This window comes from Chelonoidis abingdonii, chromosome 5, assembly GCF_003597395.2.
Source record: "Chelonoidis abingdonii isolate Lonesome George chromosome 5, CheloAbing_2.0, whole genome shotgun sequence".
NCBI classification, from domain to species: Eukaryota; Metazoa; Chordata; order Testudines; family Testudinidae; genus Chelonoidis; species Chelonoidis abingdonii.
Window position 1 is genome coordinate 35,505,606 of NC_133773.1, and position 16,137 is coordinate 35,521,742.

At 42.9% G+C, this 16,137-nt stretch overlaps 1 protein-coding gene across 2 annotated transcripts in view; it reads right to left on the reverse strand.

Moving 5' to 3' along the window:
- BANK1 (B cell scaffold protein with ankyrin repeats 1) overlaps window positions 1-16,137 on the reverse strand; it is a 310,492-nt gene that overhangs the window by 202,549 nt on the left and 91,806 nt on the right. For both annotated transcript variants that reach the window (XM_075066227.1, XM_075066228.1), the window contains exon 6: window positions 13,773-13,915. In XM_075066227.1, the coding sequence (XP_074922328.1) occupies window positions 13,773-13,915 (143 nt within the window). The remainder of the gene's footprint in view (window positions 1-13,772; window positions 13,916-16,137) is intronic.

Here is a 16,137-nt window from a genome sequence, read left to right on the forward strand (position 1 = left end):
TATTTTAATTTATAAGCTACTGCTTTGAATTATTACAAATTCATTCCTGTACATGGAAAATAAGATATCAATTAACAGTTCTGAATCAGAAGTTGGAATACACAACCAAAATATAGCAGAAAAGATAATTAATATGCTGCAAAACCAACTGAGAGGAAAAAAATAAAGCAAGACAGCAACACTTCATTGAAGTCTATTGAGCCCCACATGTTTATGTGTAGAATTTGTCCCTTTACATAACTTACTAGGATTGTACATTTAATAGCTGTTTTATTTTTAGAAAGATATTTTAAAAACTCATTCCATCATGCCCAAACCCACTATTTTAAGTTGCTTAGGGTCTGTAAATACTTCTGAAGGTAGGACTAGTTTCAATAGTATGATGAGGCCAGTAGTACTACACTGCTATCAGAATATGTTTCCAAAGCCAAACTGACCAACCTAACAAATGTAAAGGTCACCTTTCAGTGGCAAAGATTCAATTTGGAGTCTCTCACCTCACTCCCAATCCCTGCTACCAGTTTGATTTATTGCAGCTCTTGGCCTGACACTTCTGCACAGAGCCCTCTACCAAGTATAGCGTACCAATTAGTTATGCCCCAGGATATGGTTTTTAGGGCTTACTACCATGTGAAATCCCATAGCACTATGGTCCTGATTCAGGAAAGCACTTAAGCATATATTTAACTTAAGTGTGTACTTCACATCTGATTGAAGTCAATGGAAGCTAAGCACATACTTAAAGTTAAGGACGTGCTTAAGTATTTCTCGGAATAGGGATGTATACATGTTTTCCTGAATCACAGCCTGTGCTCAGTAATAAGTGTTAATAGATTTGGACCCTTAATTTGTACCTGGATTTTAACAATTTCCACCCCACCATCAACCTCAGCCTGGACCAGTCCACACAAGAGATCCACTTCCTGGACACAGCAGTGCAAATAAGTGATGGTCACAAACACCACCCTATACCAGAAACCTACTGACCTCTGTACTTACCTACATGTCTCCAGCTTCCATCCAGTATACATCACACAATCCATTGTCTACAGCCAAGCCCTAAGATACAACCAAATTTGCTCCAATCCCTCAGATAGAGACAAACACCTACAAGATCTTTATCAAGCACTCTCAAAACTACAGTACCCACCTGGGGAAGTGATGAAACAGATTGACAGAGCGAGATGGGTACCCAGAAATCACCTACTACAGGACAGGCCCAACAAGGAAAATAACAGAACACCATTGGTCATCACATACAGCCCCCAGCTAAAACCTCTCCAGCACATCATCAAAGATCTAAAACCTATCCTAGAAAATGATCCCTCACTTTCACAGACTTTGGGAGGCAGGCCAGTCCTCGCTTACAGACAGCCCCCCAACTGAAGCAAATACTCACCAGCAACTACACACCACACCACAGAAACAACCACCCAGGAATCAATCCCTGTAGCAAATCTTGTTGCCTACTCTGTCCCCATATCAACTCTAGCAACACCATCAGAGGACCCAACCACATGAGCCACACCATCAAGGGCTCATTCACCTGCACGTCTACTACTGTTATATATGCCATCATGTGCCAGCAATGACCCTCTGCCATGTACATTGGCCAAACTGGACAGTCCCTACATAAAAGAATAAACGGAAACAAATTAGAAATCAGGAATAGTAACATACAAAAGCCAGTAGGTGAACACTTCAATCTCCTTGGACATTCTATAACAATTTAAAAGTAACTATTCTTGAACAAAAAAACTCCAGAAACAGACTTCAAAGAGAGACAGCAGAACTAAAATTCATTTGCAAATTTAACACCATTAATTTGGGCTTGAATAGGGAGTGGCTGGCTCATTACAAAAGCAGCTTTGCCTCTCCTGGAATTGACACCTCTTCATCTATTATTGGTAGTGGACTACACCCACCCTGATCTAATTGGCCCTGTCAACACTGGTTCTCCACTTGTGAGGTATTCCCCTCTCTTCATATGTCATGATATAATGCCTGCATCTGTAACTTTCACTCCATGCATCTGAAGAAGTGAGGTTTTTTTACCCACAAAAGCTTATGCCCAAATAAATCTATTAGTCTTTAAGGTGCCACCGGACTCGTTGTTTTTGTGGATAAATGATACATGGCTACCTCCTGATATGTATCATTGACTTTCAATGAGACTTAGGCTCTTCAGTGACTGAGTCACTTTTGAAAATAGGATTAAGGTTCCTAAATCACTTATGCACTTGTGAAAATTTTACCCATTGTCCATTCTGGGCTATCATAATTTTGAGCAGAGATTCCACATTTGGAGGAAGAGAAGGAAACATTTTTAAATGGTAGCTGTTGAAGTTGTTTATATAGGCCAAATAATAAAATTAGTCCCAAAGGAAATGAATTCATAGGCAGACTGCATGTGAGACTCTGCGATTCATCATATAGACAACACCATGTATGTGGTATCTATTTCACATAACTTTTTATAGAGAAGGCTGGATTTAATTCTCTTCTTCCCTCCCCCAAACTTTATATACTGTAACTGGAATCATGTTTAATGTGTATGATAAAAACATCTTTTGATATACCAAATGTCTGAAAAAATTATTCAAAAAGAGTTTGATATGAAGATTCCCTAAACTTCTCTAGATATTCAGAGTCACTCTAATTAACAGGAGCATTACAATTTTAATATTAAGCACCTGCAACTGGTTTCCATCTTTATTCTGAAAATAAAATACCTAAATAAGTAGATCAATATTTGTATTAGTAGAAAATCTCATAGGAAAAATCAATAAGCTGTATAACACAATGTTGAAATCATAAATTAAAGAAAAGTATATAATGAAATAGGAACAAAACTCTAATTATGAAGCATAACAGCCATATGATCATGTCTCGACATAAGGAGTCAGTATAACAAGATATGTTCCTAGGAGAGCTTTTTTGATGTAGTTTTATATGCATTTGTTGTTCCCACTTTTATAATTAAACCATTGGCAGTCCCCACCTCCCATATATCTCGATACCAAGTCCTTTCAGCACTCCAGTAAAAAGGACAGGTCATGGGCAATAAACAAAAATTCAGGGCCTCTGACCTGTCCATGACTTATACTATAAATACCTTTGACTAAACCTTAAGGGGGTCACTGCTGAGGGGGCACCTGGAGGAGCCGCTGCTGGGGGGCAAGCCGGCAGAGAGGCACACCTTGGTGCGGCTGATGTTCTGGGGGTGGCGGGGTATGGACCAGCCATGGCACCAGCTGCCAGGAGCTGCTGCCAGGGGAAGCAGCTGAATTGGCCACCCAGGCACTGCTGCTGAGGGCTTGTTGCGGAAGCCGCTGCTCCGACAGCCTGGGGACCCCCACAGGGGGCTGGCAGCAGCGGCTGTACCAGCCACCTGGGGACCACTGCTCAGCCAGTCTCCAGGGCCAGCCACACTGGCCATTACTCAGGCAGTCCCCGGAGCCAGCTGCCCAGGGCCACCAGGTAGCAGCTGGTGAGGCTGTCCCCGGGGGCACCTAAGCAGCTGGTCCCCGAGCCAGCTGGCCCCTGCAGAAGTCATGGAGGTCGCGGAAAGTCACAGAATCCATGATTTTCCACAACTTCTGTGGCAAACATTTTGATGTTTTGATAAAAATTTCAGAAACAAATGGAAAAAGGCACATTTCCACACAAAACATTTTATTTTTAAAAATGATCATTTTAAGATTTAAAATGTTTTGTTAAAATTTTTTTGATCATACCTAATTTTTAATCTAATTTTGGCTGTTGACCCCAGTCTAAAGAAGGGAATCAACTGGGTTTAGAGGTACAGTATTACTAAAACCTGTCATCTCTGGCGACTACGTCCTGAACTGGCCAACAGTAAAAATAATAATAATAATAATAATAATAATGAACTGAGCACTCTAATCCTGTTTTTTTTAGTGGACATTAATGCATACCATGTACAAATAATTTGAAAGGTCAACAACAGAGGATATAATCTCTTAAAAATATATTATCCAAACATGTTCCTCATTACTTTATTGTAGCCATCTGGCCTTGCCCCATCACACATGGCATTCTTGGTATGTCTTATTGGACTAATTTGCATTCATTAAGAGATTTTAATAAGCATCTCAGATTGCAAGAAACTTGAACTTTTCTTTAAAATCACAGAATGCTGTTTCTTTGATCAATAATTGCTGTAAGCTTTTGTATTTGACTTTAATTTTGTTTTATGTTGTGTCTGATTGTTACTCTACATAAACTGCTGTTGCCCCAGGATACTTTTGTAGATAAAATGCTAGTCTCAAAGGTTTTAATTATACTGGTTAAATAGAAGTTACTGCTATTCCTTCTACTTGATGGGAATTCTAATGATCTTCCTAAACTGTGTTTTGGTTTTCCTTATGTGAATCTCTTTTTAAGGCTCATTTAGATGATGTTCCATTAACAGAGGCTATGTCTTCACTACCCGCCGTATCGGCAGGTAGCAATCGATTGCTTGGGGATCAATATATCGCGTCTCATCTAGGTGCGATATATCGATCTCCGAACGTGCTTATATCGATTCCGGAACTCACCAACCTGAACGGAGTTGCAGAGTCAACATGGGGAGCCGCGGACATCGATCCCGCGCCATGAGGACGGTGAGTAATTCGACTTAGATATTTCGACTTCAGCTACGTTATTCACACATTCCAGCAGCATTCATTGGGTTAGGTTTAGCTGTATTGAATTGGGGGAGGAATAAGTTTGAACAGCTTGGAAGAGCTGTGATTGTGCTATGAGGAGATCTGCCTCTGAGTACTCCCAAGTGTGTTATCAAAGGAAAGAGATGCATATGTACCTTGAGGTTCCAGTCTTCATCATTTCAACATAGAATTGTTTAGACTGTATCAGCAGCAGCAGGGAATGGGCTCTTCTTGCCATTGGTACTATCAGTGGTGAGGTGAAATATAAATATGAAAGCAATCTGTGAATTTAATGATGGGGAGGGTAAAGCATGGGTTTAGGTGGCATCCTATATGTAAGTGTGAATGGGTTGCAGAAGGGTACTGTATGAAGTTTTTGCTGAATTTTACAAGCGTAGAATTCTGTTAGGGGGATGGGCTCAGTGTTTGAACACATGGCAAGTGCAAACAGTGCCTGTCCATCACAGTGAAAAGGCAGAGTGTTATGGGCATTGCAGGGTATGGCACAAAGAGGGCTAAGGTTGGATGGATATTTATCTTTACTCTGTTTTTCCTGGTTTTCGGAAGTTTCAGTTCTGTTAAGTCAACATTCTGGAAGGGCCTGAGCTATCACTCGGCAACCTTAACTCTGTGTTAAAGATTTTGCCATTCAATTTCCTAGGGTTTTTTTAAATAGAAAGAGAAATGTTTGTTGACAGGAAGTAGTGGCCATTTAGGCAACTGTAATTCTCATCTAGGTTTACAGTTCATATGATAAAAAAAAACTAGTCTTATATGGTGCTTTTCAGCATTATAGATTATCCCCATTTTACAGATGGGAAACTGAGGCACAGAAAGGTGATATAACTTGCCCAAAGTCACCCAGCAGGCCTGTGGCAGAACTACAAATAGTTTCAGTCCAGTAGTCTTTCCATTAAGTCACATGGTTGCTATGGGATTTCCCAGTGCTCCTGCCCCCTCATGGACATTTTGTTCCAGTGAAATGGGAATAACGGTCAGGTTTTGAAATGCTTACAATGTGTAGTTGCTAAGAGAACCAGTGAGAGAAATCTCTGGTCTATGTCTCAAAACCTTGTCAATTTTATTACATGGTTGTTACAATAACTTTAAGGGTGTGAGAGAATCTTGGTGTGTCTTTTTTGTCCATCCTCTGCCACACCACTTCCTGCAACATATAGCTCCCCTGCCAACATTTCCAGTTCCCTCTCCCCTTCCCATCACATTGAGTCATTAGTTGTCACTGCAGAAATCATTAACATGTAAAAAAAGTTTCTCCTTGCTGTCTCCTCCCTATGCGGCTGTGTGTTAGGGTTGCCAACTTTCTAATTGCACAAAACCGAACAACCTTGCCCCTGCCCCGCCCCTTCTCCGAGGCCTCATTCCCACTCACTCCATCCCCCTCCCTCCATCGTTCATTCTCCCCCACCCTCTCTCACTTTCACTGGGCTGGGGCAGAGGGTTGGGATATGGGGGGAGTGAGGGCTCTGGCTGGGGGTGCAGGCTCTGGGGTGGGGCCAGGGATGAGGGATTTAAGGTGAAGGAGGGGACTCAAGGCTGGGGCTGAGGGGTTCGCAGTGCGGGGGGGTACAGGCTCTGGGAGGGAGTTTGGGTATGGGAAGAGGCTCAGGGCTGGGGTAGAGGGTTGGGGAGCGGGAGGGGTTTAGGGTGCAAGTTCTGACTGGGCGGCACTTACATCAGGCGGCTCCCTGTCAGTGGTGCAGCGGAACTAAGGCAGGCTCCCTGCTTGCCCATGCTCCATGCGGTTCCCAGGAGCGGCTGGCATGTCCGGCTCCTAGGTGGAAGGGATAGGGGGCTGGCTCTGTGCACTGCCTATGCCTGCAGACACCACTCCCGCAGCTCCCACTGGCCATAGTTCCTGGCCCATGAGAGCTGCGGAGACAGCGCTTGGGGTGGAGGCAGCGCATGGAGACCCCCTGGCTCACCCTATGCCTAGGAAACAGACATGCCAGCCACTTCCAGGAGCCGTGCGGAGCCAGGGCAGTCAGGGACCCTGCCTTAGCCCTGCTGTGCCACTGACCAACTTTTAGCAGCCTATTAAAATCTCTCAGATTGCTTACAGTACTCATTGGGAGATCAGTGCCAATTCTGGTAGACTCCCACCAATCCAGGAGAGTTGGCAACCCTATTGTGTGTACATATCACAGGTAGCAATTTACTTCAAAGCCACAGGCTACCTTGGTTACATGATCTCAGATGCACACGGGGCTGGGTTCCTCACTCCTGCTACCCATCCTTAGCTGGGAATCCTGTCACTGCTTCACTTGCTTCCCTAGCCATGCCCCAGGTCCATCCAGTCTGCCCCTCCCCCACACACTGGCCAGATCTCAGGACCAATCCCCAGTGGGGTGATGTGTATCTTACCTATTCATTTTCTGGATTTCAGATACTTAAATTTCAGTCCCCCCACTTCAGATCGCAGCTCACATGGAGGGGCTTAGACACCCCAAGAGAAGCTGTATGTCCCACATCTCATAATGCATAATAGGCAGGGAGAGGGGCTCAGACACCTGCAGACGGGAGAATTCAGAACTGGCAGTAGTCTCCCCACCAGTCATAACCCCCCAATTTCCTCTGCTACCCCTCATATTCTCCTCTCCCTCACCTGAGCCTCCCAACTCCTCTTCTCTCCCCTAATACCGATTTCTATTTAGGGCCCCATATACACCCACCCCTCGCTGCAGATGCAAACCCCTCTTCACTCCTCCCCTCCAATGAGAATTCACATGTGCAATTTATCTTCTTTTCAAAAATAGTTTCCGCACCTTCTGAATATTCTGTTGTACTCAGATGACGGTTTCTTTTGGGGGAGGGGTTAACTAAAAAAAAACCTTGTCAAAGGCAGATTTTCCCCAAATGCTTACAGTTCATTCTCAGATTTCTGCCCAGATTTCTTAAAAGTTGCATGCTCAAAGAGGTGTGCAGTAGCCCATTCATCTCAATGCGATGTTCTCAGATGAAAGGCTACTCAATGTGGATGAATACAGCCTAAAACAGCAAAGAATCCTGTGGCACCTTATAGACTAACAGACGTTTTGGAGCATGAGCTTTCGTGGGTGAATACCCACTTCGTCGGATGCATGTAGTGGAAATTTTCAGGAGCAGGTATATATATGCAAGCAACAAGCAAGCTAGAGATAACGGAGGTTAGTTCAATTCAAGGGGAGGATGAGGCCCCTATCTACGCAGTTGAGGTGTGAAAAACCAAACGGAAGGAGAAGTACTGGTTTTGTTGTTGGCAAGCCATTCACAGTCTTTGTTTAATTCCTGAGCTGATGGGTCCGAAAATTTGCAGATGAAACTGAAACGTCAGCAAGTTTCCTTTTGAAGTCTGGTCCTGAAGTTTTTTTGCTGCAGGATGGCCACCTTAAGATCTGCTATTGTGTGGCCCAGGGAGGATTGGAAGTGTTTCTCCTACAGGTTTTTGTATATATGCCATTCCTAATATCTGATTTGTGTCCATTTATCCTTTTCTGTAGAGACTGTCCAGTTTGGCCGAGTGTACATAGCAGAGGGGCATTGCTGGCATATGAATGGCGTATATTACATTGGTGGACGTGCAGGGTGAATGAACCGGTGATGGGTGTGGCTGATCTGGTTAGGTCCTGTGATGTGTCGCTGGTGTAGATATGTGGCAGAGTTGGCAATCAACGGTTCGAGGTTTGTTGCATATGGATTGGTTCCTGAGGCTAGAGTTACTATGGTGCCGGTGTGCAGTTAGTGGTGAGAAAATATTTCAGGTTGGCAGGTTTGTCTGTGGGCTGAAGGACTGGCCTGCCACCCAAGGCCTGTGAAAGTGGTGAGATCATTGTCCAGGATGGGTTTAGATTCCTGAATGAATGCGTTGAGGGGTTTTAGCTGGGGACTGTATGTGATGGCCAGTGGAGTCCTGTTGGTTCTTTTTTGGGTTGTCCCTTGCAGTAGGAGCTCTCTGGGTACATGTCTGACTCTGTTGCTATCTCTTTCCTTATTTCCTCGGGCGGGTATTAGTAGTTTCGAGAATGCTTGGTGGATGATTTTGTAGGTGGTCCGGTCTCTGCCTGAGGGTTTTAGAGCAGATGCGGTTGTAAACGCTCAGTGCTTGGCTATAGACAGGAAGGGGTGTGTGGAAGACAGGTAGGCCACTTCCCTCCAGGTCAGAGCCCACTGAGAGAATAACAGCTAAGAAACTGCAGCATCTACTCAGGACACCCCTACACTAACACCCGGAACAAATCACATACCCTTAGAGCCCCGACCAGGGTTATTCTATCTACTTACCCAAGATCCACAAACCAGGAAATCCTGATGCCCCATCATCTCGGGCATTGGCACTTTCCTCACTGAAGGACTGTCTGGATATGTGGATCTCTGCTATCAGACCCTATGCCACCAGCACTCCAGCTATCTCCGTGACACCACTGATTTCCTGAGAAACTACAATGCCATTGGTGATCTCCAGAAAACACCATCCTAGCCACCATGGATGTAGAGGCTCTTTACTACAAACATGCCCACACAGAGATGGAATACAAGCTGTCAGGAACAGTATCCCTGATGATCCACAGCACAACTGGTTGCTGAGCTCTGTGCCTTTATCGAAACTCAACACAACTATTTCAAATTTGATGATAATGATATATCTCCAGATCAGTGCACCTGCTATGGGGCACCCACATGGCACCACAATATGCATATTTTTATGGCCGACCTGGAACAACGCTTCATCAGCTCTCGTCACGATCCACGGTCACGCCCCTTCTCTACCTATGCTTACATTGATGACATCATCATCTGGACCCACTGGAAGGAAACTCTGGAAAAATTCCACCATGATTTCAACAGCTTCCACCCCACCATCAAGCCTGGACCAATCTACATGTGAGGTCCACTTCCTAGGCACCATCGTGCAAATAAGTGATAGTCACATTAACACCACCCTATAAGGGAAAACCTACCGACGCTATGGCCTACCTTCACGCCTCCAGCTTCCATCCGGGCACAAGAAACGATCCATTGTCTACAGCCAAGTCACTGAGGTACAATATCATCTGCTCTAACCCTCAGACAGAGACCAACACCTACAAAATTCCACCAAAAGCATTCTCAAAACTACAATACCCGCACAAGAATGGCAATATACAAAAACCTGTAGGAGAACACTTCAATCTCCCTGGCCACACAATAGCAGATCTTAAGGTGGCCATACTTGCAAGCAAAAAAACTTATCAAGATTCAGACCTCAAGGAGAAACGCTGAGCTTCAGATTCAATCGCAAATTTGACAACCTCAGCTCAGGCAGACTTGTATGGCTGCCAACAACAAAACAGTTTCTCCTCCCTTGGTTTCACACACCTCAAGCTAGAACATGGCCTCATCCTGCCTGATTGAACTATACCTCGTTATCTCTAACTGCTTGTGCTTTCATATATATACCTGCTCCTGAAATTTCAGCTACATGCATCCGACGAAGCGGTATTTCACCATGAAAGCCAATGCTCCGAAACGTCTGTTAGTCTATAAGGTGCCATAGGATTCTTGCTGGCTTTTACCCAATCCAAGACAACATGGCTACCCCTCTGATACTTGACAGCCTAAACAATAGCCCTATGATGGATACTGTGACTATTCATATCTATAGTGGTTTCCGTTTTCCCTCTCTCTCTCATGGGTCAGGAGGAGTATGAGATTTCTGTATGTGTGTCAGATGAATATCCCCTTCGCAGACTCTCTATTCCAATATTCAGTGTCACTGTTCTTGGTGCATTGCGAACTGCAAGCATATCTTTTCTATTTAGCTCTCTCTCTATCTATGTATATGTGTGGTTCACTCACATCCTGTCACATCATTTGGACAGTGGACTATGGCTCAGACACCACAGTGGTGGAGGATTACAAGTCCACATGGGGGTGGGAGGGCAGAAGAAGGAGCTCAAATCCAGATCCTGCCCAGGGCTGGCTTTCAGGCAACCAGCGCTCCAAGCATGTTGGGTGTCACTTTCCAAGGGCGTCATTATACCGCTTTTTTTTTTTTTTTTTTTTTGTTTCGGGCACAAAAAGCTGGGAGCCGGCCCTGAGTAGAGGTGAGCTGCGGTGGTGGGGGGCATGGGGAAGGCCGCAGAAAGTAACCGCCACTCCACTGCTGCCTGCTCCCCGAGCGCACTGCCGCTCTGCTTCTTCCCCCCCACCAGCTTGCCGTGTGGTTCTGCTGTTTTGTGGCAAGCCTGGGAGGGTGGGGGGAGAAGCGGAGCGGCGGCAGCACGCTCTGCTGAGCAGGCAGAGTGGAGGTGAGCTGCGGCGGGGGTGGACGCAGGGAGGGCTGCAGGAAGTAACCCTGGGGAGGGCATTGGAACCGCTCCCCCCCAGCTCACCTCTGCCTCCTCCCCCGAGCGAGCTGCCACTCCACTTCTCCCAGGAAATGCGGCATACCTGGGGGAGGAGGCAGGGCAGGGGATTTGGGGAAGGGGTGGACACGGGATTTTTTTTTTGCTTGGGGCAGCAAAAAACTTGAAGCCAGCCCTGATCCTGCCATATAGAGAAAGGGAAAATACAGGGCTGATGGGTGCTCCTAGGCTTCTCTCCTTACCTGCCACTCCCATCTCTCTCTTTCCCAGAGACCCTCTCCATCACCTAAGTCCCCCAAACCCTCTCACCTCCACTAACTCCCATCCCCATTTATCCCCCTCCCCTTGCTGCAGCCCCAAACTCCTCTCATCCTATTTTCCCCCACTCCTCCACCTCTTCAAATGCCTCTTCCCTGCCAGCGAGCATTCACTCTAAAAAATAATAATCATTTTTAAAAAAATCCTGACAAACAGATTTTAGTAATAAGCCTCCCTCCCTTTTCCAGATTTCTGCCCCAGGTAGGGCTCAGACTGACTCTAGGTGGTGGGCCAGATTCAAAGAACCACTACTTTTCCCCTTGAGCTAACCAACTGGCATGAAACTTTATTGGCTAACAATCCTGTTCACACCTCTGTTTGCACATGTTCAGTGAACTCTATTAGGAGTGAAAATAAGCATACGTGGCTTTCAGAAAGCCTAACTGCAGAAGCAACATCTTTTTCAAATAATGGTTTCATCTGATTTCCCACAAAGGGTTGGTTGGCGCCATGCACTCTGTTGGGATAACCTTGAGCATTTGAGATCCTAGTCCAATTGTCTGAGCCCTAGATTGGCCTTTATGTGTGAGCTCAAAAGGTTGTCAGAATCTCTGAACTTTAAGAAAAGCTGTTTTTATTTTCCAGGGGCTTTATCTCAGGGACCTCTTGTTCAAATGTCCTCAAATTTGGACCGCTAACAGACCCACGCTCCCATTAGGCATATCAAAACTCAAGAGTCAAGCTTTAAACAGAAAGCTCATCTCAATCTTAAGCATAACAAGGCTTTTGTTCTGTTGCTAAAATAAGAGGTTAAAGGAGTTTGAAAATTGAGGGAAATAGCTTAGCTAGTGCAGTTACATTGCTCTATGCCTTGGTGTTCATCATTAAAAATAACAACACAAAATGGATTTCCCATTACCATTCTTTCCCACAGAACAGCCATCATGCTGTGTGGATAGGACCGTTTAATCGATAATGAGAAAGTCTCTTGGCAGTGACTTATGTTTCCTATACTAACCCAGAGCAAATAAAACTAAATAGCCAGACCTACAGTAGCTCCAAATTTATACCCCTATTTATTATTCAGGTGAGTAAAGGTTAGGAGATCATTAAAATATGCCTGGCATTCAAAACACTAGTACTATATTTCCTAATGCACATTCTGTTCTGCATGGAAAAATTCTGCAATTTGTACTTGATTATTTAAAATTGTATATGTCCTACTTACTGAATTTTAGTCACATTGTTGAGATGAGGGGCCAACCTAATGAACAAAAGAATCTAATAACCTACAAACATTTAAGACAGACATAGTATTGCTATCTCACTATTTTTTTTTTTAAATTCAGTCTCACACAATAACCTTTCAACAGAAAATTTTGTTAAACCCAGATCAAAGTCATTTTAGATGGCCTTTAATCTAGAGATTTAAGAATGATCAGATATTGTAAAGACTTCAGGAGGTGCACTGGCAGGATAAGCTACACTTTATTTTATTTTATTTTATTTTCCAGGAACAAAAGTGAATTGTATTTGGAAGGAATTTATCACTGTGTTTAAACAGAATACTAATAATGAAATATATCATTTTTTATTAATCCTTTTGTTATGAGTGTAATGCCTTAGGTGGTAGATAAGGTATATCTGTCACAGGAAAATGAGACTTGTCTATGTTACACAAAGACTTTTTTGTTGTTGTTCTTTCTTTGTCATTACAATATAAACGTGTCAAATATGCTCAAACTACCAATCATTGGACAAGTGATACTCTGTCCATTCTAAAGACTGCTTTCTTTTCCTGCTGTTTTTTACATGTTGCTGGTAAAGGATACTTCGTGCTGCAGAGGCTTTATACTGCAGTCTGCAGTGCTGAGTATGAAGTCCAGCTTCAAAGCCTGAATTCTTCTAAACACATGCAAATATCTGCATGGTAACCAGCATACCTCATGAGTTATAACTGAATAGCTGTGTACAGTCTATATATGCATAGTAAGCTAAAGTTTTCCATACATAGAATGCTTTCAGTTTTCAGTACCAACCCAAAAGAAGGGATTTACTGCTGAATGGATATACTGTGATCCAAATCTCTCCCTCCCCAACCCCCAAACACTTGTGTGATTTAAAGACATTTTACCTTGGTTTCAGAATAGACTCAGCAGTTTCTTTTTTTGCGATTGATAGAAATTAATTATTATTATTTTCATCTATGAGGCAGAGACATTAGTCTATGACTGTAGAGAATCATTCAAATTTATGTCATTGTGTAAACAATAAATAACAAATAACAACACAACTAATAATAGCTCAATGGAGATAATTTGTTTTTACTTTTCTGATTTGTTTACAACTAGACATCTCAAAGACTGGCTTCTTTCCACTCTTGTTGATCATAGCTCGTTATTATTCTATCAAAATAGCCTTTATAGCACAGTATACCTTCTCTTATCTTATACTGGCACTTTTATGCTTTTTTATTAACTTAATGGAGATGGTAACTTACCTGACAAGCAAAAGCTATTGGATCAGCCACTTTTTTAAATATGCATTCAATCTCCTCTACTGCTGTGTAGTATTCAATCTGTGTCACGGCCTTAATGACTCCCCCACAGTAGACATTTACATTTACAGGGCCAGCGGGAAAATCTTATAAAACACAAACAAAAACGGCAGCTGAAACCATTTTATAATGCCAAACTGGAGATCTCAGGGAGTAAGTAAAAGAACAGAGAAATATCACAAAAACCACATAAAAAGTAACAAATAAGATTTTCATTTCACAGATGTTTCAATGCAATAATTTTTAAACCAAGTCCTTCAGTTTAAAACAAAAATGCAACAAAAATACATCTGTAAATTCTTATAAAATATAGCTATGTATTGTTTCAAATTAGAAGCTAGATGAAAACAGAATGTTTCACATTTCAACCTTCCCTTTGATGGATTGATGCTCTATAATCAGCTGCCTTCTGCCTACAGATTAAGTAAAGGTTCAGTCATTTATTACAAGTTACCGATTTACTATTCATCTTTTGAAACATTTTTCTTAATTGCAGACAAGCCTCTCAGAATTGAGTTTTGTAGAAATTACAGTTTAATTACTTCCATTCCAGTTGTTTATCTACTGAAAGCTGAGGAAGGAGGTATTTGTATACTCTGTCACTTTAGAACAACTTGCGCTCCATGTATGCAGCATGAGCCTTCTTTATGAGTACATTTTATAATTCATTAGTATTCTTTGTGCCATGAATCCGGCTGTACCTACCAGCGGCAGAACTAAAATTCTAGCTCTCCCCACAAAAGAATTAAAAATGGACAAACTTGAAGACAGAGAAGAAATAGAGAGTCAATGAAACTAAGATTAATCGAAATCGATATCTCAATTCACTGAAATGATAACAAGCACATACTAATTTTACTTTCCTTTGTTAAAATGAAATCAGCTGGATCCTTGATCCAAATGGGCATTCCTGTACTTTAGTTATTCTAGGTTTTTGCTGGGGGGGGGGGCATGGAAATGGGACAAATAACAAAGAAGCTAAATTTAACAATGATGGGGGGAAACCAGTGCTTCTGTTGGAATGCCAAACACTTTTTATTTAAAAGCTCCAATGGAACAAAAAACTAACCTTGGTTTGGGACAAAAAGGAACTGAACTTATTAATTATGCTTTGTATTTTGTGTTTATTAATCTATAATGTCCCCAGAAGATATGCCTGGAGAAGCCCCCCCAATAGAGTCAATGGGAATTTCAGTTTGCCTTTTCTAAAAGATGCCTCATCACCAAGATCTTCCTCTGGCCAAGCAAAGCCATTTCAAATCACCATCTACCTCCCCACTGAGCCATCCTGGTAATGAATAACTCTCAAGCACATGGATAATCAGGCAACTTGCAACCTCACCTTTGAGTGCCACTATACTTAAATGGACTTAATAGAGAGGTGGACCCCAGGAGCTCTTGTTCTAATCCCATCTGTCGCTGACTTGCCATGTTTTCCTGGTCAAATCACAACTTTCTTGCCTCAGTTCCCCATCTGCAACCTGGGGATAATACTACTCATCTAACCTCACAATGGCATCATAAGGATCAATTAGTGTTCATATAGTCCTTTGAATGCACCACACAGAATTGTTAAGTACAACTATTACTATCAAAGGCACCTATAATCCCCAGTGAGAGGGACCCAGTGGTGGCTCCTTTAAGGGAAGAGGAATGAGGTCAGTGATTGTGATCAACTTCTTCCCTGCAAAGAGAGATGCAGCCTCCCACAGGAGATGATCTGAGAACACTAATACAAGAAAAAGCTGCTGCTCCCATGGGAGTAAAGAGAAGCTGATATTCACTTCTGTCACCCACAGATCACACATGCCTAAGAGGGAACAATGGGATTTGCTAGTACTTAGCATCTCCGAAAAATTAAGCCACTTACTTAGGCCTTGTCTACACTAACAGTTTTGGTGACAAAAGTCAGCTTTCATCGACAAAACAAAGATGCCAAAATAGGATTTTAGGGCCTAACTTCAGGCGATCAAGTTCGAAAACTGTAGCTTAAGTGTTTTCCTCTTAAATGACGTGGTATTACCATGGTTTTTAAAAATAAAATATTATATACTACCCTTTGGGAATTCACAACATGCTACAGAGAGGCAAATTGAATCCTGAACTCGTAGCTGAATATTTCCATCACACCTCTAGTCCAATAACTGCGAGGGAGGTATGGCTATTCCCTCTGCATTCTGAAGCACATACAATGAAAAATGTTGTTGTATTGTTTATCGTGCTCCAGGCAAAATAAGAAAATAGAATAGCTAATATTATGGATAAAGTGATTGACAAAACCCAGAAAAACCAAGGGAGACTGAGTAAC